This window comes from Pteronotus mesoamericanus, unplaced genomic scaffold, assembly GCF_021234165.1.
Source record: "Pteronotus mesoamericanus isolate MK-2021 breed Mesoamerican mustached bat unplaced genomic scaffold, CSHL_Meso_final scaffold_54, whole genome shotgun sequence".
Taxonomy (NCBI): domain Eukaryota; kingdom Metazoa; phylum Chordata; class Mammalia; order Chiroptera; family Mormoopidae; genus Pteronotus; species Pteronotus mesoamericanus.
In genome coordinates this window covers 74,131,601-74,157,091 of record NW_026555321.1, presented here as the reverse complement: position 1 = coordinate 74,157,091, position 25,491 = coordinate 74,131,601, and the positions used below count along the sequence as shown (strand labels likewise).

Here is a 25,491-nt window from a genome sequence, read left to right as displayed (position 1 = left end):
ATGCTTGTTCAAGTCCCTCAGGTCCTGCAGGCTTCTTGGTCTCACTTCGTGTGGGGGAAGGAAGCCTGATCAAGGCAATGTAGGCTATAGAAGATGGTTCCCCCAAGACACAGATAGCACTGTGGTCAGTCAGTACAGGATGTAGTCAGTTCCTCCGTCCTACAAGTGCACCGGCACATCACTGTCTGCCAGGAAGAGGGTCTGTTTTTCAGCCACTCCATTCTCCAAGAGGTTCCAGGTGGGTGAGCTAAAGGAGCAAATCAGTGCCTGGGAAACCTGCAGGGCCCTCGTTCTGCATCCTCCCCTTCAGCTGGAGTCACCTCCCATCTCCAGCATTAGGTTTGGCTTTGTCTACAGCACGTTCTGTGTGATTGAACTGACTGTAGTATGCCTCCCTGATGTCAACGGTGTCAGAGCCTTATATACATCTTCATACATGTATTCACAAAATAATTTGGATCACGTTTTAAGTTTCATATTTTCTCAATTAATATGGTACAAGGAGTAAAATTGTTATAACTTTATGTCCAACAGGAGAATAGATTATTTTATGCATATTTATTTTCTGTATTCATTACAGATACTTTCAAGCTTTGGTCAATAATATGTCCTTTGTAAAATATAAAGAGGTATATGCAGCAGCAGCAGAAGTTCTGGGACTTATTCTTCAACATAGTACTGAGAGAAAAGATGTGAGTATTTGTTGCACAATTTTAAATAAATGCTTTTTCAATTTTGATTTGTCATGACACTTGATACTTATATCCTCTATACTGTAAGAAACCAAAGTGGGCATTCAGCATTTGTTAATATTTTACTCTTTCCTACTCTATACAATTCTCATTTTTTTTTAAAGAGAACATATGATTTTTTTAAAACACTTGGATATTGTTTAAACATTGAAAGATTGGTAACTTATTCTTTATTCTGAAAGTCAGGATATGAGTATTTAACCAGCTTTCATTCCTCTGAACTTGGTCTCAGGGTACCCTTTTGAAGAAAATCATCTAGGTAGATACCTGCTGCTATTAGGGCTGGTAAGCTATTAAAATCCTCTGCTTCCAGTTTTTTATATAATACAGCTGTTACACAGGAGAAGGCCCTTTGTAGGGAACTTTTCTTAGTTTTGTGTGCCTTGCCCACTTCACTGGATTGTCAAAGGTACCTTATTGAATTTTTAAGCACAGTATACATTGAGTACTATATTTTTCAGTAAAATATAATTATTAAGGATATATACACATATATCCATATATATAATTGCATGGAAATTATGTTCTAACTTACTTGAATATAGTATAGTGGGATGATGCTTACTGCTGCATTGCTCTTGTCACTTATTGTGATATTTGTGCCAGGTCTCTCTGTTTGTCCACAGTGACATGTTGATCACTCCTTGATTTCCTTTGGTCACTGGCTCTGGGACACTTCTTTGCTCTCTTCCTACTTACTGGACAGTTTCTTCTCCCTTCCTTAGCTACGTGTTTCCCAGGCCACATCCACAGCCATGATTTTGCTTTTCTTCTGTTTCGCTGTTCTCCTGCTGATCATACGGCCTCATGGCTTTAAAAACTGCCTCTACGTTCATGATTCCCAAATTTGTATTTCCAGTCCATCTCCTCTCTTGAAAGAAAAGGTTGAAGGTGGAGTCTGGGCTCTATTCATTGTCAGTGAGGGGAAATCAGGAGGTCCTCAGGGTACCCCAAAATAGCATGGTGGACCCTCCTGCCTGTTTCACCAATAGGGCATTTATTTGGATTTTAAATTAAATTAAATTAAGCTAAAAGGAAATAGACTTTTTTAGGAAGATCAGAAGTATAATTTATTTAAAGATTATCAGCTATTTTAGTAAAATAAGGAATTTTAAAAATTTAGAATAACCTTGCTGTGACATGATTCTAATGTCCCAAATGTTTGGTACCAGTTAACATAGTATGCTTAATTTTTACCATGGATGGAGCAAAGTACAGCAGATCCCAGGTTCAATCTCTCTTAACTTATATTTCAATGTAATGGGAGGGAGAAACACTTTTGTTTTACATAGTTGTTTTTTTTTAAAATATATAAAATGGCATTGATTTTTTTGTGTAGAAATTTGGGAAAAGTGAAACATAAAGAAGTAAGAGTCATTCATATTCCAGCCACCAAACTCCAGTCAGCAGTACGTGTGTGCATGCATTTGTCTTCTACTGTTTTATCCATGTTGTTAGGTTCACATTGTTTTATAACTTTGGCACTTACACGTGTTGATCACTTACATACTTATATTGGGTTCTCACTAGTTGGCTCCAGGCTCCTGATATCGGTTAGGAACAGGACAGGCTAAGTGCCCCCTCAGGGGCCTGGCATTTGGTGAGGGGAGACAGATAATTCACAAACAAATATATTATAATAGGTAGAAGTGTCTGATCAAGAGAAAGCAGGGTGTAGGGAGATAGTGATAGTTTAGATAGTGTTGCTTGAAAATTGTGGTTTCTGTGAATATTTAAGCAGAGACATGAAAACTGGTAAATAAAATGTGTCTTAATGAGTATTTACACTAATTTTAGTTCAGCTTCTTAAATGACTTGTTGTTGGCCATGTTTCATTGTCAGAAGGAAGTGCTAATCTTTATCAATCTGACATAGGACATGAGCCAGACACTGCCAGTGCTAGCAACAGAAGTGCGTGTATCTACAGCCTGGTTTCCCCAAACTCACGGCTCTAGAGCCTCTGTGGTGCGCAGTTGTTAATGCAAACCTGTGAGCACTCCTGGGGCTTCACGTGGTGAACACTGTTTGGAGATGATAGCACCAAACACTTTAACTATTCAACATAAACCTGTTTCTAAAACTTACATATAAGTGTCCACCTTTGTGTATTGGAAAAGAAACTTAATTTTTCAGATACTGGAGGGGTCCGTATGTGAACTGATTGTAAAACAGTTGAAGCAACATCAGAATACAATGGAGGACAAATTTATCGTGTGCTTGAACAAAATTGTGAAGAACTTCCCTCCTTTTGCCGATAGGTAAGAGGTTGCTGGTGGTGAACATCTGGTGGCGGGAGGTAATTGAGACTGCCCTCTCATTCACTGGCCATGTCCCCTGGTTAGGTTTATGAACACTGTGTTCTTCCTGCTGCCAAAATTTCATGGTGTCATGAAGACTCTCTGTCTAGAAGTGGTGCTATGTCGTTCAGAGGCAATAACAGATCTGTTCTTACAGTTAAAGAGCAAGGACTTCATTCAAGTCATGAGACATAGGTGAGTGGGAAACCAGCCTCATGTTCTCAATGCAGCAGGCGCATAAAATGTTGGTTTGTTCATCTATTTCATGCAACTCAGAAAGAGCTTATAGATTTTCATGAATGGTTAATTTTGTTAAATTTGAATCTGAGGAGGAAAGGTAGTGGGGCCTGGTCATCCTGCCTCTTACCTAACACCTAGGGGAGGCCACATTTGAGGCTGTTTTCTAAGGCTGCTTTCAGATGTAAAATGCATCTATATAGCCAAGTAAGAGACTTCCTTTTTTTTAATTTTTTTTTTTTGTTAAGATTGCTCATTTATTTTCATAAATGAAATCTCCTGGTAAATGTTAAAAGAGAATGCTGTGGTCATTTAAAATATTTTTACTTCTCTGTACTCTTTTCCAGTCTTGTCTGTATTAATATCTTTTACATAGTGATAAATTAAGCAGATGATGACTCCCAGGAGATATCTAAATTGGCAAAAGATGTGTTGGCTCAGGGATTGACCGAGGAGAACCTTAGGCTTCAGTATGTGCTCCTCCTGGAATAATTGGGCCAAGACAATAGATAAATGTGTACTGTGCAAGTAAAAAAGATTGCATGTTGTGTTCTAATATCTCACATTAAACATTTACTGAGTACCTATTGTGTGTAAAACACTTTAAGGAGGAAAAAATACACAAGGAAATAGGTGTGCACCTTATCTGGGACCCAGACTACACTTAATTGCACATATGACCTGCCAGGTTTAACACCTAAGATCATTTTTTTTTTTAATCATAAATTTTTTTTTATATTTAGCTTATTTTATTTGGCATTTGCATCTTTTTTAAAAAAGTAAACTTTTGCCCTGGCTGGTGTGGCTCAGAGGATTGAGTGCCAGCCTGTGAACCAAAGGGTTGCTAGTTCAATTCCCAGTCAGTGCACATGCCTGGGTTGCGAGCCAGGTCCCCAGTAGGGGGCACATGAGAGGCAACCACATGTTGATATTTCTCTCCTTCCCATCCCCTCTCTCTAAAAATAAATAAATACAAATCTTTAATAAAAAGTAAACTTAATTTTTGAATAAATGTGTACAGAGAAGTTAAAAGATAGTACACATAGTTCCCACATACCCTTCACTCAATTTTCCCAAAATACGTAATTGTGGTACATTTGTGAAAACTAAGAAATTAACATTAGTACATTACTGTTAACCAAAGTGGATTTTATTTGGATTTCTCCAGTTTTCCCAGGATTCAATCCAAGATTCCACATTGAATTACTTTATTTTTAATAATCTAGCCCATAATTATTTTTAAAAATGTAATTTTTATATAAGTGTAGTATTAGCTATTATAATAAATTTTGAAATAGAACAGTGCAAAAACAGGTTAACCTGTCATATTTGAAAGTATAATAATAAAAATTGATATATTTGTGTGTTTTTAAAAATCTCCCTTATTATAGAGATGATGAAAGACAAAAAGTGTGTTTGGACATAATTTTTAAGATGATGGCAAAATTGAAACCAGTAGAACTCCGAGAACTTCTGAATCCTATTGTAGAATTCATTTCTCATCCTTCTCCAGTGTGTAGGGAACAAATGTATAATATTCTTATGTGGATTCATGACAATTACCGGTAAGCTCTACATTCACATTTTGTATTACATTTCTTAAGGGAGAATTTGGGTGCTTTTAGCAATCTGGAACAGATTATAATAAATAATGAAAACATTTTCAACATATGATTAATAATTAAAACAAGTTTATTTTTGTATATTGGAGCGTATCCTTAATCCTTATTTTAACTTATATTACATATCTGTGGTAAATATTCAGATCTTGAAATTATTGATTGAGTTGAAAGTATAATTTTTTTTCACCCTGGCTGGTGCTGCTCAGTTGGTTGGGGTATCATCCCATAACCAAAAGGTTACGAGTTCAATTCCCAATCAGGAGACATAACTAGGTTGCGGGTTCCATCCACAGTCTGGCACGTATGATTTCCCACCCGGGCGTGTTCAGGAGGCAACCAATCAATGTTTCTCACATCTCTCTTTCTCTCCCTCCCTTCCTCCCTTTCTGGTAGCAATGAGAAAATGTCCTCCAGTGAGGTTTTTTTTTTTTTAAGTGTATTTGTTTTCATATGTATCCCTTTAAGATCCAACAAGATTAAGGAAATGAGCTCAGCTGGGATGCCTTCACCCTTCAGAACCACCGTCACACCACTTCCCGTGGGCCCCGGGCCACCTCCCAGCATCCCCAGGGAGGCGAGGCCCCTGAAACCCTGCTGCCGCCACCTGCCCTTCCTCCCATGCACTTGAGAGAGGGGCAGTCACTTGAATGGGCTCGCAGAGGCACCAGAGGGGAGCATGTTGGAGTACATACACATGAGAATGTGTTCTGCTGTTAATTTGGATTTTAAATTCCATGGAGAAAGCCAGATTTCTTTACTAATTCTAGACAGTGTTACTGGTTTGAACAAAAGTGATACAAAAGAGTACTAATGTTTTGTCATTGTGTTATTTTTCTCAGAGATCCAGAAAGTCAAACAGATGATGACTCCCAGGAGATATTTAAATTGGCAAAAGATGTGTTGATTCAGGGATTGACCGAGGAGAACCTTGGGCTTCAGTATGTGCTCCTCCTGGAATAATTGGGCCACGACAATGAATTTAGGGGTATTTTTTTCTAGACTAGCATAGTGTAGATTTTAGCAGTCGTAGAAATGTATTTGGAATATGAGCATTTTCTCTGCCTCTTGTATTCATGTTAAATAAAAATGTATTTTAAATCACAGGAGACCTAAAAATCCTGACAACTTACTTTAATATCAAATTCTTGAAAAAGTGGTGTGGATAAAGCTGTCTCTGCTAGAGCAGTTAATTAAAGCATTAAAAAATGAAAATCTGATGACAATTACTATGTTTTTCATTTAACTCAAATAGTTGAGATCACACAATACATATTACTAATGAATGAGATGTTAAAAACAGAAGGAAACTGTAATGTTAATTATACATGGAAATATGATGACTGTTCTCATCTAAAATGCCTAACTATAAGTCAGTCAGGTGAATGTTTATCAAGTACTAATTTTATAAGACATAAACTTTTTGTATGATTCTATATATCAGTTAATTTTCTGTTACGCAGTTTAAAATTCATAGAGCCTTTAAAAATTGCATTTGGAATTCATAAGCATTTATAAATTATAAAGCCTAAACTGATTTTTCACTAGTTTAAGTTTTGAATATTTATGGCACTAATCTTTGGAGTCATTAGTTTTAGCAAGGCAGTAAAGAATTGTATATAATTTATTAGGGTGTTTTCTCAGTTTCAAAATAGTTAATATTATGTATACTTATCATTAAAAATTTCACAGGTAATAGAGAATTAAATCACTCAGTTGCTCACTTCTTGTTAAATATGCTAAAGTTTTAGAATAGTTCCTTCCTTTAATACATATTATTATTTGTAGCTCAGATTATACTTTTTATACAATTTGAATGTGCTTTCCCTCTCTGTTAAGATTTATATAAATTAAAAATTGTGCCTTCTCCATATCACACCATGTGTAGGGCATTTTTTTCATTTGCCAATGTCTGAGCAATATGCTTTTCTCCTTCTCTGCTTTCAGATTAATTATTCGAAATTTCTGGAGCCACGAAGCTAGGTTACCTTCAAATACCTTGGACCGGTTGTTAGCACTAAATTCTTTATATTCTCCAAAAATAGAAATGCACTTTTTAAGTTTAGCAACAGATTTTCTCCTTGAAATGACCAGCATGAGCCCAGATTATCTAAACCCTGTGTTTGAGCATCCTCTATCAGAATGCAAATTTCAGGTGAAGTGCTTGTCTCTGCAATAATAAATATTATAAGCTGTCCCTTGTTATCAGCATTTTCTGTTGTCAGCATTTTCCAACTGTCTTAAATTGGCTTTCTTTTTTTATTGAGATATAACTCAATAAAAACTAATAACATATTAGTTTCAGGTGTATAACATGATCATTTATATTTGTATATATCACAAAATGATCACCACACTCAGTCTAGTTAACATCCATCACAGTACAGTTTTTATTCTTGTAATGAGTACTCTGAAGATCTACTCTCTTAGCAACTTTCAAATATATGATACATTATTAACTGTAGTTACAATGTTGTATATTACATTTCCATGACCTATGGGAAATAAGCATTGAAGGTTTTTGCCTTTTGACTCCCTTGACCCATTTTGCCCATACCCCACCCTCACCTCTGATGGCCACCAATGTGTTATCTTTATCTGTGAGTTCAAATTTTTTATTTTGTTTTGCTGTTGTTTTTTTAGACTCCACATATAAGTGACCATATGCATCTTTCTCTGACTTACTTTACTTAGCAAATGCCCTTAAGATTCATCCATGTTGTTGCAAATGGCAATATTTCCTTCTTTTCTGTGGATGAATATTTCATATATATATATATATATCTCTATATATATCTCACATTTTCTTTATGACTGAGCGCTTAGGTCACTTTCATGTCTTTACTATTGTAAATAATGCTGCGATGAACATGGGGGTGCAATATCTTTTTAACTTAGTGTTTTTATTTGTTTCAGAAAAATACCCAGAAGTGATATATCTAGATAATATGGTAGTTCTATTTTTAATTTTTTGAGGAACTGCCACAGCCTTGCCAGCACTTCTTGTTTTGTGTTGTCCTGATAAAAGCCATTCTAACAATTCTAATATTCTGTGTTGATTTGCATTTCCCTGATGCTTAGTGATTTTTTGTTGTTGTTTTTAACTTAGAATACACATTCCTTTCTGAAACACTCACATTTGCTTTACCCACCTCTGCCCACACTCCCTTCACAGGGCTCACACTTCTCATTCTTTCAGCCTCCACTTAAATTTTCCATTCTCCTTAGTGCCTTCTCTCCCTTCCATCATCTCTCCTGTTCACTCTGTACATGCCAAGTTTATGCTGTCTCCTGGGAGCCTAAGGACTGAATCTTACACATTTACAAAAGAGTTCACTTCATGTTTGCCTGAGCTCCTGGGCAGAGCCTGACTGCTCTGCATGCACTTGTATTCCTAGTACCTTCCAAAGTGCTAGGCACGTGGAGAGTACTTAGGGAGGAGTTGAGTCTTTTAACTTGTTGGAGTTGTGGTGCTCTTATTGAGTATGGCATTAAACCTTTTAATGCAGAATGTCAAGGAGTAGAAAAATGGTATTTCTCCCCCAGTACCAATTAGTGTTTGTAGTTGGCAGATAATTATTAGTTAAAACTTTTAAATCTGGAATGGTCCTTTTGCTGCTTCCTACAGAGATATATTAATTATAGTACATACTTGCTGATAATGCTATTGGGTTTTAAATAAAAATATTTCCATGTTGCTAAAGGAGCATTATTTTATTTGAAACTCTTACATGCAGGAATATACTATTGATTCTGACTGGCGCTTGCGAAGTACTGTTCTCACTCCAATGTTTATTGAGACTCAAGCTTCCCAGAATACTCTCCAGACCTGGACCCAGGAAGGATCCCTTTCTGCTCAAGGGGTTATGACTAGGAAGATACGGGCCACCCAACAGCAGTATGATTTCACACCTACACAAAGCACAGGTAACCATCAATCTGAATGCCTACCTCCTTTGTGCCAGGCTTATCACCTGTGGGAGCAGCCTCTACTGTAAGAACTTAACCCTATTTAAGAGAAGTAAAACAATAATAGGGAAAAGTGATAAGAACCACAACAAAAAGATGTGTCAGTCAAGGAGAAAAGGACTGAAACCCATACAGTAGTCAAATTCTTAGAGATAGGAAGTAGAAGGGTGGTTTCTAGGGTCTGGGGAAGAGGACGGTGGGGAGTTACTGGTTAATGCGTATGACATTTCAGTTTGAGAAGATAATGAAGTTCTGGAGGTAGCGGTGATAGTGGATGATAGTGATAGTTGCCCAACTATGAGAATGTCCTTGATGCTGTAGCACTTTACATTTTGAAAAATGGTTAAAATAGTCATTTTGATATTATATATATTTTACCACAATTTTTTTAAAAAAGGAGAAAAAGATTTTTGACTGGGGGAAAAAAGAGGAAAAGTTTTAATACGTTATGCTCTGTTTCAGTTTTGTCCAGAAAAATCTGGTTAGTGCATCAAATTTAAAAGCTTATATCTCAGAAGCAAAGCAGAGCTAAACCAAATTTATTTACTGTCTGTAATACATTAAACTTTTCTTTCTCAAATGGTTCAGCTGTTTCCTTTGATCATCAGGGTGTAAGTTGTAGAGTAAAATATCTAAATTATTTTATAGAAACACTTCAACATTTTTCCTTTATATAAATTTTTTCACATTCAATTGGTTCTAGAAGTAGGACTAATTTGAATCATTACAATGGAAAGTTTATGACACTGATATTAAAAATAAAGGATCTTAGTTTACAAAATGTTATTTCTGTAATGATTGCAGCAGCTTGAAGGAACAGGTGATACGTTTTCTGCGTTACAAATGAGGACACTGAGGCTCATACACCTGAGTTGCGTCGGGTTGTCCGCTGACGACCTCATGGAGTTTCCACCCAGTGTCTTTCTGCTGTGACATGACTGCCTCCCTAGAGGACTGTCCGCAACCACCATCACAGGAGAGCATGCAGAGGCCCCCGGTGCAAGCAGGATGAGGCCCCCTTCTCTCATGCAGTGTTGTGGCAGTTGGTGTTGCCCCGGTGCAGTGGCAGCTGGGCATGGATGTGGCAGGGCTGTCCAGCGCTGAGCATCCTGTGACATCTCTGGTCATGCCTCTTTGCAGATGGAAGAAGCTCCTTTAATTGGCTGACTGGGAGCAGTATTGACCCGCTGGTTGATTATATGGTCTCTCCATCATCTGATTCCTTGTCTTCCTCCTTACTGTTTGCTCACAAGAGGAGTGAAAAGTCACCGAGGGTAGCCTTGAAGTCAGTGGGACCTGATTTTGGGAAAAAAAGGCTGGCCCTTCCAGGGGACAAGGTGGATGACAAAGCAAAAGGTAAAGTAAGGTTGATGAAATGTGTTTAAAATGACTTACCCTCTAAATCAGTGCAGAGGCTTAGATAAAGAAAGCACATTTCTGTTTGTATTCACATATCCTTATAACCTGTAATTAAAATTTAATTCAGTAAATTTCTGGGCATTTACCATGTTGAAATTACAGTTGTATGTGCTCTAAAAAAAACAATTGATAAATTGAGCTCAATCCATTTAACTAGTGACTTTCCAGAACAGCAGGGGTGGGTAAGGCAATAGGTAGGTGATCTTGGGATGAGGAAGAATTAGTGAACTAAGTCTCAAAGAGTATAAATCCAGGTAGAGAATGGAGACGTTTTCCAGAGGGAGCCTCAGGAAAGACCTGGTGGAGGGGGTGGCCTTTGAAACTAGTATTGGGGGATTCAGATGGGAGAAGGGAGAGGGTGAACAAGGACAGAGATGCAGAAGTATAGAATGCATGAACATTTATTGAGAGCCCACTGTAGCAATCCAATTAAATGTTTCAGAACGCACTGGGAGTAAAAGAGTGCCGAGAAAACAGACTTGAGGGTGTGGGGTGTGGGTTTAGGTCAGGAACTGAGCAGAGCCAGGCCCAGGGTCTCTGAATGACCTGTCGGGGAGGTTTGCATCTGGAGTGCCTGAGGAGGACTGAGAGGTGGAGGTCAAAGCAACCACACCTTTACCTGGGGTTAAGGAAGGAGGAAGATGGGGTGAGAAAGACAAACAGTGAGCCCATGGGCAGTGGTAAGAGAGCTGAGTGGAAAGGGCCAACAAAGCTCCCAGACCCAGCACTGAGAGGGCCGGGGCAGAGGTCAGCTTGGGAGTTAGCTCATTATGACCATTGTAATTCTGGCGGTGCATGAAAACCCAGAGTAAGAAAATGGTCCTAAGACAGAAACCTGGGGAAATGCCAACATATGGATTTAAATAGAAGTAAGATTAACAGTGACAGTAAACTCCTTTTTATTTAATTGTAGGAACTAAAAAATACACACACAAAATACTTTATTTATCTCAACTACTCTTTTTCACAATTTCAGACTGCAACTCTGTGGCCATACACAATTCTCTAAATTTAATATGGAAAGGTAAATCTGTGTCCTTCTTTTGGTTCATAACTGAGTTGGGCAGAGCGCTGATGGATCCACTCCCTCTGTCTTCCTCCACACTTGACTATTTCCCACCAGCGTTTTTTATTTACAGTCTTCTTCCTTTTCTGTTTTTCCATCAAACTAGTGTATGATCCACCAAGAGTACATGGCTCTCTGCCCTTCCTGTAACTTTGATTATAAAAGCCCCAAAGTTACAAATGAAGTCCCAAAGTGACTGTCACCTTCCTATTTCTTATAAATTGTCTCTCTGACCCTTTACGTCTGCTTATCGCAAACCCATGGGCATGCACAGCTTTCTGCTTTCTATAGACTTGCTAAAGATGGGTGTGCATTTGGGGCAGTACAGTTAACTTACAGTGACTGCTAGTGACCAATTGTGGGCTAGTTAGTTTCTTGGTTGAATTTTTTTTATCAAATGGGGAATGAGACTCAGAAACAAACGAAATTGCTAAGGATGGCAGGAGTTATTGTACACAACTCAAATTGTTGCAGTTTTCCCGTCTACATTTTTTAGAGTGGAAAAAAAAGTCACTGATGATATAATTAGAATTGGGGACCATGTATAGGAAGATAAGAGGTGAAACCTAATTTTTAAACCATTTTCCATAAAAGTTATGTATGGATTTGGAGAAAGTCATAGAAATGAGTAGGTAAAATAAATACTAAGAGTAATTTAATTAATATACTTGAATCTCCTCATCTACCTTTGTAGATTTAAAATATTTTATATCTTGTCTTCTTTAGGATATATGTATTTTCTTGATCAAAGAAGAACATTGGGAGGTTTATAATATACAGTGAGTTAGTACTTACTATGTTACTAATTACTGTTATTGAAAGAGAATACAGTTTAAAAACTGAAGTTGTAATCTAACTAAAATATCACTTTTCAGTCATTATTTAATTTTTTATTTCAGTTGCCGTTAGTCATTTGTATTGAAGTAATTCATGTATATAGTTCTAAAGAGTCAAATACTTTTCCAAGTCTTGTTAGTAGAAATAAATGCAGCCAATTCCAGCATTTTAGCCAAGTTTTTGATATTTACTTCTATCTCTCCAATCTTTTTATATTGTTAGTTTTCTTTTCTTTCAGATTTAGTCATGCTTTTCGTTTCACGTTATGAACATTAAGGACTTGGCTCCCTCTTGCCTCTCACCCCTATATCATGCGTGTGGGTGTGCGCGCGCGCGCTCTCTCTCTCTCTCTCTCCCCCTCTCTCTCCCTCCCCCCCTTCCCCCGCCCCCTCGCACACGCAGGCAAACACAATGAATTCTTTCTATGCCTTCCTCTTCAGATATTTATGTTTTAGTCTCCATTTCAATGTTCAATTTCCTTTCATTTTGAGTACATAAATAGTATTTGTGGTTGACCCATGAGTGAGTCTATGATTATTTTTTCCTTTTTGTAATTTTTTCAGGCATTAATAATATTTTGTTTTAGATGCTCAGATTTCTACATATTTATCACCAAATTTCCTCTGAGTTTTATAGTTTTATTGTATCCCAACATATATAAATTTTTCATGTTCTCAAAGAAATTTCTTCTAGAGCCTCCAAGTTGCCTCTTCCCAGGATGTTTACTTTTGGGGTGTCTGCTTAGCTGTCATCCAGAGACCTCCCCTACATCCTGTGTGTCTGTTCACCTTTCCTGATTCTTCCTCCTTCTTACGGTTTAGTTCCTTCTTATTGGTGGAACATCTCATTTAACTGCTTCCTGAGAAAGGGGATCATAATCAGTAAGCTTCTTTTTGATACTTTGATGCCATACATTGCTTTTAGTGGTACTTACACCTCATGGGTAGTTTAGCTACAGAATTCTGAGTGTGAACTCACAGAAATTTCCTCCTTCACAGCATTGTTACTGAGAAACCTGATGTCATTCTTTTTGTTGATCCTTTGTAAGAACTGGATCTTTTCTCTATGGACACTCTTATGATCTTCTCTTTTGAACCAGTTTTAGGAAATTTCCCAAAAGTATTCTTTGGTTCAAGTCTATTTTAGTCTATTTTTCAGGGCTCCTTCAGACTGCTAACTTGTATGTTCCAGTTCTGGAATGTTCTTTGGTGATTTTGTTGATGATTTCTTTATCTCAGTTTTCTCTTGGAATCCTGTTGCTTGGATATCAAATCTTCTGGATTATCCTTCTGATTTTGTTGTTGTTGCTTTGTCCTTTTTGTTCTGTATTCTGACAGCTCTCTTCAACCTTATTTTCTAACTCTTGCTCTTATGTTATTATCATATTTTAAACTCCCATAAACTTTTCTTATTCTCTGAACATTCCTTCAGTCCTTGATCCATGGTTGCAGTATCTACTCTTATCTTTCTGATAAATGATACTGTTTTGATTCTTTTTTTCTACATAGTCTGATTTTTAGCAATGGCTCATTTGCTATTGTTTTTAAGTTTCTGTCTTTTATATCTGAAGCTTTCTTCATAATACTTGATGATTTTGGGCTTTTCATGTGTGTTCCCAGGTAGGGCACTAAAAAAGCATTTGGAATAGCTTGCAAATTGGAAGTGCATACTGACTGATTTTCACCAAGCAGAGGTCAGGCTGAACCAGGACATTGAAACTTATGTCACGATCTCTTTTTTGCCGGCTGATTGTCTAGTGGCAAAATCTCTAATCTCTGACCTGCAAGATAAAGACCTGGGTGCACAAGTCTGGGGAACAAGTGGAAGAAGGCAGCTCCAGATTCCAGATGTCTTCATGGTCACTGTATCTTCTCTGCCTCCAGTCCTGCCGGGCTTTTTCATTCCCAGACCCTGTGTCTGTTACCCAGCTCCATACCCACAGTGTAGGGGCCAGGCTTTCAGTCCACACCTCCTGCATCAGCCTCACTTTTCTCCTCTTCTCTGGAGGTGCTGATGCTGCCAGGCCCTGAGCTTTTCAAGTCTTCTCCACTTTCACTGTTCTGGCATGTTGTCTCCACCACAGCACTAGGAGTGGATTGAGTTAGTTACAGCTTTCTGTTCTTTAGCTTCCAAAACTGACCAATCATATCCTCTGGATTGGCCTATGTCATTTAAAAGAAACAAAGAAAAACAAAATAAAAGTATAAAATAGAGGTAAGCAATCTCACTTTTATTTCAGGGGATTCTGGGAATGAGGCAATCAACTGTAAATGTTAAATTGGTCAACTGTAACATACCTGCTTTTTATTCTTCAGGTACAGATAATCGGGCAGAAATATTAAGATTACGTAGACGGTTTTTAAAGGACCGGGAAAAGCTCAGTTTGATTTATGCGAAAAAAAATGTTGTTGAACAAAAACGAGAGAAGGTTTGTATGTTTCTCAAGAATTTGATTAGTTTGAAATATCTATTTTATAAATGTACACTAAGGAAACAAGCTTCCTGCCAGATACTGGTTCCAATATTGGTCTACAAACCAAAATCACAGAAGCAGCACTATATGACCTGAAGTTATTTATGAGCCATAGTCTTCTCTGACAAATGTAGATGTAAAGGGCATTCAAGACTTACTGATGAGGTTGCGGGAAATTGGAATAAAACATGTGTGGGTCACCCCCTGAATCTGTGGTGTGTTCTGGCTATAGGCACTGGCAGGACCCCCTTCTCTCAACCTCTCATCATAACTTAGGTTTGTCCTCTCGAACAGACTGACTTTCTCTACATGGTGGAACTGTGACCACCAATTACTCCTGAAGTTTACACATTATAACTGTAGCTGCTCAGAAGGAACTGTCCCACTCTCTACCTCAAGGCCAGGGTCTTGACCCACTACTCTCCTGGAGGTACCTGGATGGAGGGCATTGTTGGTCCATAGGAAGAAGTACACAGGGCTAGGCAGAAAGACCAGAGCTGTTGGCTGAAAGCAGTGATTAGAGGCACAAGTACGGCATGAATTAACAGAATGTGGAAATAATGAAATAACTTGTTTGCCGTAATTTCAGCTTTAGTTATAAATCAGTAATTATTATAAAATTTTTAAGAAAAAAAGACGAGATTATGAGTAAAAGAAAAAACCCTGTCTTTGTTCTAATTCAATTTAAATCCTTAACCACTTAATGAACTTCCAAATCTAAGTATGAAGTGGTTGAATGGTTCCATTGTATCTGCTTATATCCACTCTACTTCTCCCTCTTGTCTCTCTAACTTTAACTATTTTTTAGGACTAGGGTCCAAAATCACTGTCCCAAGTTTATGTCACTGGCCCCATCACACCTGGAGGGCTCCTAATTAAACCCGAAACCTAACTAGGCATGCCAGAAGGAAATAACAATATCTAGACAACAGAAGGAAGAGATAAAACCAGGAGTTGGGTAGAAATTAGTTATTTTGGCCTGATTCAAAGGCCTTCTTACTACTTAAGAAATGTAGAGTAGCCTGCTATAGGAGGCTCTGCATTCCCTCTGACATCAGTTTTCTGATCTGAAGTGGCTGGCCACTTATTAAGAACAATGTAGAAAAACATCAGTCATCGGAAGGCCATGCACTTGTGGTCATTTGTTTGTTAGAGCATTGTGCTCAGTGTCTGGAACTACTTGGTGCTGGTGGTATAGAGGTGGGGGGAAATATGTGCAATGACGGATGTTAACCAGTTAACCAAGTAATGAGCATGTCTGGGGGAAGTATGTCTGAGGGTAGCCTTTGGAAAAGATGGTATCTGAGATGGGAACCAAATGGTGAATGAAAAGCTGTCGAAGGACATTCTAGGCAAAGAGATAAACGGGTACCCACAGCCCTGCATGGGGGTGAATCATCGGTTGGGGTGATGAAGGATCAAATGGAAGGCCCACACTGGCCCTGGTGGGTGAGCCGGCCCTGGAGGACCCCGTTGTTGAAGTGGCTGTGGTACTCACGCTCGGCCTCATAGCCAAGGTTTATTCTAAGAATAATTAAGGAAATGTGCCTCTCTGATTTATGGCCCTAAAACATTTTCAATCAAACTCCTTGATTTTACAAATATTCTGATTACTTTGTAGTAAATATTTAAATTATCTTTTCACTGTTCTTCTGCCATAGTGATTTTTCTTTTGCATTTCTCATCTGTCATCAGCTAGTAAAAAATAGTGACCAAACCATTTTGGATACAAATTGTCACTGATTCACTTTTATCTTAAAGATGGGTACTCACAGTTTCATAGCTCATGTACTACTGATTTTCTTAAATAAAAATTCAAATCTCAAATCTTCCTTTTTGGTTCTAATTATTATAGGAGATCAAGAGCGAGTTAAAAATGAAGCACGATGCCCAAGTCATATTGTACAGAAGTTACCGTCAAGGAGACCTTCCTGACATTCAAATTAAATACAGCAGCCTGATCACCCCTTTGCAAGCTGTGGCTCAGGTTGGTCCTTGAACACTGCATTTTCTATGGATGGATTAAAAAGGTTTAGAACAGTCCCAGGGACCTACTGTGTAGCTACATTGTATCATAAATGAGGTGTTGAGTTGTCCTAAACAGTAGATCTGGTTAAAAGACCTCCCTCCGAGCCTGGGCTCTGCCGTTTCCTCACTCCGATACTTCTTTTTCACATGGTGAGACTCTGACTTAGAGTCATGTAGAAGATAGCCTTGCAGCTGGAGTGCTGTCAGGACACGTAATGCTATGAGCCAGTGTTGTAATCTATGAAATAAGAGAGTAAAATCTAATTTTCTTACCTATAATGTTAGAATGAAATAATGTGAAATGTGCTAAGCCATTTAAATCATTGCTTATATAAAATCCTTTTGAGAGATCTGTGGAATCAGTAGATTATCAGTTTTCAGTGGGATCAGTTTTCTTCCTTCTCTGTTAATTCTCTAAATAGCAGAGGATTAGAAATAGTTTTCTAAGTCCTTAGGTGTAAAAATAGAAGTTTTCTAGCAAATCCTTTGACAAAAACAGGATATTTATCCCCCAACAGCTTGATTAAGATCCTTTGACTTTTATTGAATTTTTTGTTTGTTTTTAAACAGCTTTAATTCATATACCATACAATTCACCAATTTAAAGTGTACAGTTCAATGGTTATTGTATATTACATTATTTTTAAGGTGTCAAATAAGATAAATTTGCCATTTTAAACATTTTTTGGTAAATTTTTAAGGATTTTTTTGCATTAATTTTTTTTAATTTATAAATCATGTTTATTCTATTACAGTTGTCTCAGTTTTTCCCCCTTAACCCCCCCGGCACCCGTTCCACCCCTCCCCCGGCTCCCACAGTCAATTCCCACTCTGTTGTCCATGTCCACAGGTCATTCATACATGTTCTTTGTCTAGTCCCTTCCCCTTCTTTCCACCATTTGTCATCTTTCCTCATCCCCTCTGGTCACTTTCAGTTTGCTCCATGTTTCCATGCCTGTGGTTTATTTTGTTCGTTCATTTTGTTGAATAGATTCCACTTATAGGTGAGGTCATATGGTATTTGTCTTTCATCAACTGGCTTATTTCACTTAGCATAATACCTCCAGTTTCATCTGTGGTGTTGCAAAAGGTAGGAGATCTTTCTCTCTCTCTCTCTCTCTTTCTTTCTTTCTTTTTTCTTTCTTAAATGCAGTTTTTTTTTTAAATGTCAAAGTCAGTTATATTAAAAAATTTAAAACGATTTTAAAGTCTCAGCAATTAAACCAACATGACACGAGCACAGAAATAATCCAGTAGATCAATGAAATAAAATGAGCATTCTAGAAACAAACGTATATATCTGTCTAACAATGTAGTATATGATTAAGTTGATCTTTCAAATCAGTGGGTAAAATAAAGCTTATTCAACAAATAAGGTGTATGGACCACTATTACTTGAAATAAAACAATTATAGAGCCCTATTTCACATATTATACAAGATATATTCAGGTGAGTTAAAAATCAATATGTATAATGTAAGGAGTTTTAGGAGAAAATACAAACTATATTTTGCTTACCCTGAAGTAAAATATTCAAGCCCAGAAGCTATAAAGTAAAATATTGACAATATGACTATATTAAACATTTAAGACTGTACAGTAATATACATTTTAAAAAAGTTAAAAAACAAGTAATAGAATGAGAAAGTATTTGCAGCACATCTAAAAAAGGGTTAATGGTGGTTGTTTTTTTTAGGGAAGAAATTCTACAAACATTTAATAAAAGAATGGATAAAGGATACCAAAAAGTCATTTAAAGCTTTTTAAAAATAGTATAAATAGGCAAGAAATATACAAAATCAGGTTTAGTTTCAACAAATAATAAAGGTACAATTAAAATAACACATCATTGTCACAATAAGATTAATACGTATTAAAAAATATTGGTAATATCAAGTACTGGCAACTGTGAAAGGAACTGGGTATTCATAGACTCTTTTTCTTCCTCTTAAAGCAGTCCCTTTAGCATATTTTGCAGTGCTGGTTTGGTGGAGGTGTAGTCTTTTAGGCTTCTTTTGTCTGGGAAACTCCTTATTTTGCCTTCCATTTTCCTTGAGAGCCTTGCCGTGTAGAGCAGTCTTGGTTGCAGTCCTTAGCTTTTCACAACTTGGAATATTTCTTGCCACTCTATTCTGGCTTGCAGTGTTTCTGTTGAGAAGTCAGCTGCTAACCGTATCAGGACTCCCTTATTAGTTACTACCTCTTTCTCCCTTGCTGCCTTTAGGATTCTCTGTTTGTCTTTGATATTTGCCATTTTAATGATGATGTGTCTTGGAGTGGGCCTCATTGGGTTCCTCTTGAGTGGGACCCTCTGTGCTTCCTGCACTTGTGTGACTTTTTCTTTCCTCCAGTTAGGGAAGTTTTCCATCATTACTTTTTCAAACAGGTTTTCTATCCCTTCCTCCTCCTCTTCTTCTGCTATCCCTATTATACGGATATTATTACATTTCCAGTTGTCCTGCATTCCCTCAATGCCTCTTCATTCTTTTTGAGTCTTTTTTCATGTTCTTGCTCTTTCTGGGAACTTTTTTCTACCCTGTCCTCCAGGTCACTGATTCAATCCTCGGCTTCAACTAGCCTGCTTCGGATTTCTTCTGCTGTGTTCTTCAATTCAGAAATTGTATTCTTCATTTCCTCTTGTCTCTTATTAATAGTTTCTATGTCCCTTTTCATGCTGATATTGTTTGCAATAAGTTCCTCGTAGTTTCCCTCTTAGTTTTTGGTATTTCTCTCTGAGTTCACTGAGCTCATTGAGCTTCCTTAGAACCGTTGTTTAGAACTCAATATCTTAGAGTTTTCTTGGCTCTATTTCATTCAGTTCTCTTTCTGGGGATTCTTCTTTCCCTTCGAGTGGGGGTATTTCTTTGTCTTCTCATTATTTGAGAGACTCTTCTTTTTTGCTTCTGCCTCTTAAGTTGATCTTTCTTGATTTCCTGACTCTGTGGTGTGAGCTTCTATGATAGGAGACTGCTGTTTTTACTTTCTGGATCTGCCTCGATGTCATATGTCACCCCTCAGGCAGTCTGTTGGAGACTTCCAGGAATCTCCTGTTTGTGGCTGTCTCCTTCAGCTGTCAATCTAGTCACTCTGCACTCCACAGGCCACCTTAGACAGCTCAGGGCAGGGTGGAGTCCCTCCTGGGGATGGGATTATTGGGTTCTCTCATGCTGCTGCCATATGGGGGAGGAGTCAGCACTGGGATCCCACTGGCTACTCTCTCCGTTCTCTCCCCAAAGCCTCTTTACCCACTCTCTCCTCAAGTGTCTCCAGACCTCTCTGCACCCCCTTTAGCCAGAGATCTACTGTCTGTGGCTGCCACTCTACACTCAACAGGCGGCTTAGACAGCACAGGATGGGGTGGAATCCCACCTGGGGTTAGGGCTATTGAGTCCTCTGATGCTGCTCCCATTCAGGGGGAGTGGCCTCTGCCGGAGCAAGAAGGCTGCTGCCACATGGAGGATAAGACAGCACTGAGATCCTGCCAGCTACTCTCTCAGTTCTCTCCCCAAAGCCTCCTTCCCGGTCTCGCCTCAGGTGTCTCTAGCCCACTCTGCTCCTACCTTTGCCAGAGACCAGAGTAAGTAGCTGCATATAAAAATTTATGCATTGGCCCTTTAAACGGTTCTTTGTGTCTCCAGCCGCCTGTGTCTGACAGAGAGCAACCCTGCCACTTTTTGCAGCTGGCTGTTTTCTGTGTACTTTTTGGGCTCTGGTGCTGTGGGCTAGAGTTCTCCACTTTTGGTTTAGACCCCGCTCTTCTCAGGGGGATCCAACTGGCCGTTTCAATATCCTTCCAGTGCTGCCGCCCGTGGGTGCCCCGCCAGCCTTCTTGAGTCTGTACTGCACTCCTTACCAGTTAGATTGTGCTAAAGCTGATTCTTCTGTCTCTGAGGTTATAAGGCTTCCCTCTTGTTATTGTTCAGTTGTTTGTTCCAGGTGATTTCTCCACAATTTAGTTGTAATTCCAGGTTGGTCCTAGGAGGAGGTTAGTGAGACTTCCACTCAGTCCTCCACCATCTTGATTCTCTCTATTGAATTAATTTTTAAATCAAAGAGCTTATAGTATGTAGTATGCTAGTTAGGAAAATATAATGCCTTATGTTTCATTTATTTAAGTTTCCAGTACTAATATTGATCATAATAATATATCAACATAACCCCTATTTTTTAAGCTTTTTATTTAATCTAAATAATTACAGATTGACAGGAATTTGCAAAACTAGTACATAGTCCTCTGTATCCTTCATCTAGCTTTCTTCAGTAGTGTTACAACAGTATTAACAGGACTGCAGGCCTTGTTCACTGTCATTTTCCTCTGCATTTGGGTGTGTGTTTGAGAGAGAGATTCTGTGCAGTTTTACCCCATGTACAGATTCATGTAATTACCATCACAGTAGCTCTTGGTTATTATAGAGTTTTTTTATATTTCTTTCATTGGATTCTCCCAGTAATTTTGTGACATGGAAGCAGTTATTAGACACATTTACAAATGAGGAATTCAAGATTATCAAAGAAGGGATATTATGGCTAAAGCCACATGCCTCACTGGTGATGGAGTAAGGATGTGCCCTCTGCGTTTTGATGATTCCTGGTCCAGTGCTTTTTGTATATTACCACTATTTCACGGTTTTTCTAGTGCCTTGCATACATGTGCCCACATCACTGCTTCAAAAATGATGTTGACAGCTGCTCTCATAGGCATAATTTGCTCTTCTCCACACTGGAGAGGTCCTCGATCTGTGATGACAGTGATAGGTTAGCAAGCCTGAGGCTACTGACACACCCCTGTCCAAGTCAGCTCATCTCATTTTTTCTTGGATTAAAAAAAAGGGGGTAAATATTGTTTTTGAAAAACCATGAGTATATTTTTTATTCTTGAAGGAGTGTGTTTATTCAAATTTTTATTTTTCAAATTCCAATACTTACTCAACAAATGTTCGTATACGGAGTAACTCCTTCTGTATGCCACAGACTGTTCTAAGAGAGGATGCATCGGCAGGTGAAACAGAGGTGGCCCCTTCTTCTGTCCAGGAGCTGCTGTTCTTCATCAGAGGCCTCCCATGCGGAAAGAATTAGAAAGGAGCATATAGAGTAAAGTAGCCGTTAACATGTCTGGCAGCAGCCTCCTGTTGCTCAGAAGACATTGTTTTGATTAGTTAGTACTGCAGTTATTGTAACAGACTAAGCATTTGAGACTCCCTGGAAAATAAAGGAATTTGTACATGAGCCCCAAAAATCAGTAGGTTTTAGATGTGGAAACTGTCTGCTACATGTTAAGTAGAACAAGCAGGTTGCAAAACAAGACACTGTATAAAAGAGTGTGCATGTCAGTAAGGGACCAACCATGACAGTGACTGTCTTCATACATATAATTATGGGTGATCCTTATTTTCTTCTTTTATTCTAATCCATATTTTCTGAAAGTTTATATAGCAACTATTACAACTTTTTGTAAGTTAAATACATTACTTGAATTAATAAACAAAATATAAATCAAATTGTACTTTTTCTTCAGACACAACTTTTATCAAACAAAATAGTTTTAAATTTTTATTCAGGCACTCATGCTGTCATTAAAAAAATATAGACAGAACATGCCAGATACTGTTCTTAGAACTGGTGTTACAGACACACATAAAGGGTAACGGTCCGTGGTAGTGGAGTAGAGGGTTAAGCCATAAAAGTAGTGTCGTTAGAGATGAATAGCTAAACCATGAAAACATACAAATGGCTACTTACAGCTTTAATAGTTTGAATGGTCAAAATGATGGGATTTTAAAAATTAAAATTGACATTTTAATTATGCTCATTGGTTAGTTATCTTAAGCTTTACAATGATGCTCGTGTGAGAGTTAATACCTAAAAGTCTAATTTACTCTCTCCAAGATTTTATCAGTTACTGCACTGAACACTTGCCATGCATTATCTTGGCTAATCTTTACCAAAACCCTATGAGATGTGTTCTGTTATCCTCGTTTTAATTATGAGGAATCTGAAGGCCCAGAGTCACTCAGAATTTAAGATATGTGGTTGCATTTGTGATTAAGCCAGCGTTTAAATTCATATCTCTGGGTCCAAAATCTGTGCTATCATGTCTTTCATAAGACATATGTCAAACAGATATTCTTGGTTAAATTCCAAATAGTACTCTTGTCAATACCTGTTAAAGCTTTCTAAATAGAAATGAGATGTTTAGTGGATATATTTGTAACAGTTTGTATTTTCAAATAAAGCTTTGATAGTTGGTAAATTAAAGCATTTTTACTTCAGATCCTAATTTGTCTTTGTTTTGAATATTTTACAGAGAGACCCAATAATTGCAAAGCAGCTTTTTGGCAGCTTGTTTTCTGCAATTATAAAAGAGATGGATAAATATAAGACCATGTCCGAGAAAAACAGCATTACTCAGAAGTTGTTCCAGGACTTCAGTCATTTTCTTAACGCCACTTTCTACTTCTTCCCACCTTTTGTCTCTTGTATCCAGGTAAAAGTTTACACACACACACTTCATGATATATGCATTTTCTAGTTTGCCTTTGCATGACTGTGTCATAATAACTTCATTTGTTTCACAAGTTCAAATACAAGGTGTTTAACAGAGGAAATACACTCTGTTTTGGTTACCTCTTCCCAGGTGGGTAAATGTAATTTATTTGTACTTAAAAAAAAAATGACAGAATAATCAGAAATCAAACTTGATATGCCAGTGCTTTGATTTTTAATAAGCAATTCCCTTCAGGTTTTCCTTACCTTTGCATGTTGTGTAGTTGTTTTTCCTTAGGTAGTATATTACCAAATTCTTTTAGGCTTCTTGACTAACTTCAAGAGACATGGATTGACTGACTTTATTCTAAGTTGGGGGGACACGGTTATGAAGAAGCATAAATCTCTCTGTCCTCCAAGAATATTTCAGATGAATGACAGATAATTTTAAGTAGGCAGATATAGAAAGTGAGTTGTAGAAGGTGTCCTAGAACTTGAGTAGTATAGCCCTGGCTGGCGTGGCTCAGTGGATTGAATGCCAGCCAACAAACCAAAAGGTCGCCGGTTCGATTTCCAGTCAGTGCACATGCCTAGATTGCAGGCCAGATACCCAGTTAGGGACATGTTATCTCTCACACACTGATATTTCTCTCTCTTCCTCTTGCTCCTTCCCTTCCCCTCTCTCTAAAAGTAATTAAATAAAATCTTATTTTTAAGAAAAAAGAGAGCTTGAGTAGTATAGAAGTTAACTAAGGAATGTAAGTGGTAATGAAGCAGGTACATGTAAGACGTCTTTTGATCAGGGTGAGTGTGTACTATTATAGATGCTTCTTGGGTGGAGTATCAGAAAAGGCCTTTCTAAGGCAGTGTGGTTTGAGCAGAGAACTTAATGTAGGCAAACTTTGAGTTTTGCTAAAACAGACTTACTGGAAGCCTACTTTTTCATGTAAGAAATGTTTTCTTTGCCACTCAAAACATGGATCATTATTAGGTCTGTAATACAAAATCTTTTTGGTTTTAGTATTTTTAATAACCTTCCTGAAATAATTTTTAAAATTATAATTTAAAATATTATTTATTAGTAGCTTTGGTTTGCAAACTAATTGGGTAATAATTCCCTGAGATGAGTACTTGATTTTTCTGTTTTGTTCTTTTTGATGTAGCATGAAACTGTTACAGTTTTTTAAAATATATTAGTTCTAATTTTATTGGTTTATAATTTACAAGTAGAATTCCTTTATTGTTTTTGTCCTGGCCACATAAAGATAAAGTTTGAGTAATTTTATGGAATCAGCCAGTATTTCAGAGTAACTTTCTATTTACATTAATGTTTTGTAGTTACTCTAAAATCTGAACTTCTAATTTTGTTCCTATATTTATTTCAAAAACTTTTTTTTTTCATAGTTAGGAAAGTCATTAACTGTCATTAAGTAAATAAATAACTTCTAATCACCCTTGAGCTTACTATTTGACATTGACCATGGAAAGAGCAGCACAAATGCAAGTCAATACCTGCAGTTTGCAGCATTTGATGACTTTCGCTTTGTGGTTCATATCTGAAACTATGATTTGTTTTCTCTCTGTGGAATCATGGTACATTTGGCATAGCATTCACATGAGTTCTTTTCTAGTAAGGATGACTATCTCTGAGATACAACTGACTCACCAGAACTTCTCACAATGAGTTTCTTGTCTATGGCATATCCTAACTATATCCTTCAACCTGAAAGAAAAATCTGTTTGGCAATTTTCCCATGACACAGTCAGTGACTGGCAAACAGGTATTAATTTGGTGCCTTACATTTATCCTATTCGTTGCTTATTTAAACTGTACATAAAATTTTGATGTTTTTTTTTCACAAAAACACTTGTTGAGGACATTCTGTGTGCAAATCTCTACTTAAAAACTGTGGATCATTTGAAACAAAGAAATGCTGCCTGCCTTCACCTACTACAATGAGATAAATGTCAAAAAAAAGGAGTGTTTTTATTAATTCCAGAAGACAGTCAATATTTTAAAAATTGGGCTTCATTACTTTGTTCCATTTTGGAATTATAAATAGTGAAGTCAGTTGGCTAAAGTTTTTTGGTTAGCAAATCGTTTTCTTTCTTTAAAGGTTTTATTTATTTTTAGAAATAAAGGAAGGGAGGAAGAAAGAGGCAGAGAGAAACATCAATGTGTGAGACAAACATCAATCAGCTGCCTCTCGCACGTCCCCAAACAGGGGCCTGGCCTGCAACCCAGGCATGTGCCCCAAACTGGAATTGAACCATTAACTCTCTGTGGGATGACGCCCCAACCCACTGAGCC

General features: G+C 37.6%; 1 protein-coding gene across 1 annotated transcript in view; it reads left to right on the top strand.

Annotated features, from left to right (window-relative positions):
• PRKDC (protein kinase, DNA-activated, catalytic subunit) overlaps positions 1–25,491 on the top strand; it is a 223,763-nt gene that overhangs the window by 131,745 nt on the left and 66,527 nt on the right. Inside the window, exons 52-62 of the mRNA XM_054595436.1 lie at positions 581–692; positions 2,886–3,010; positions 3,095–3,244; positions 4,678–4,851; positions 5,748–5,846; positions 6,853–7,060; positions 8,643–8,832; positions 10,015–10,230; positions 14,512–14,624; positions 16,525–16,656; positions 23,002–23,181. Of these exons, the coding sequence (XP_054451411.1) occupies positions 581–692; positions 2,886–3,010; positions 3,095–3,244; positions 4,678–4,851; positions 5,748–5,846; positions 6,853–7,060; positions 8,643–8,832; positions 10,015–10,230; positions 14,512–14,624; positions 16,525–16,656; positions 23,002–23,181 (1,699 nt within the window). The remainder of the gene's footprint in view (positions 1–580; positions 693–2,885; positions 3,011–3,094; positions 3,245–4,677; positions 4,852–5,747; positions 5,847–6,852; positions 7,061–8,642; positions 8,833–10,014; positions 10,231–14,511; positions 14,625–16,524; positions 16,657–23,001; positions 23,182–25,491) is intronic.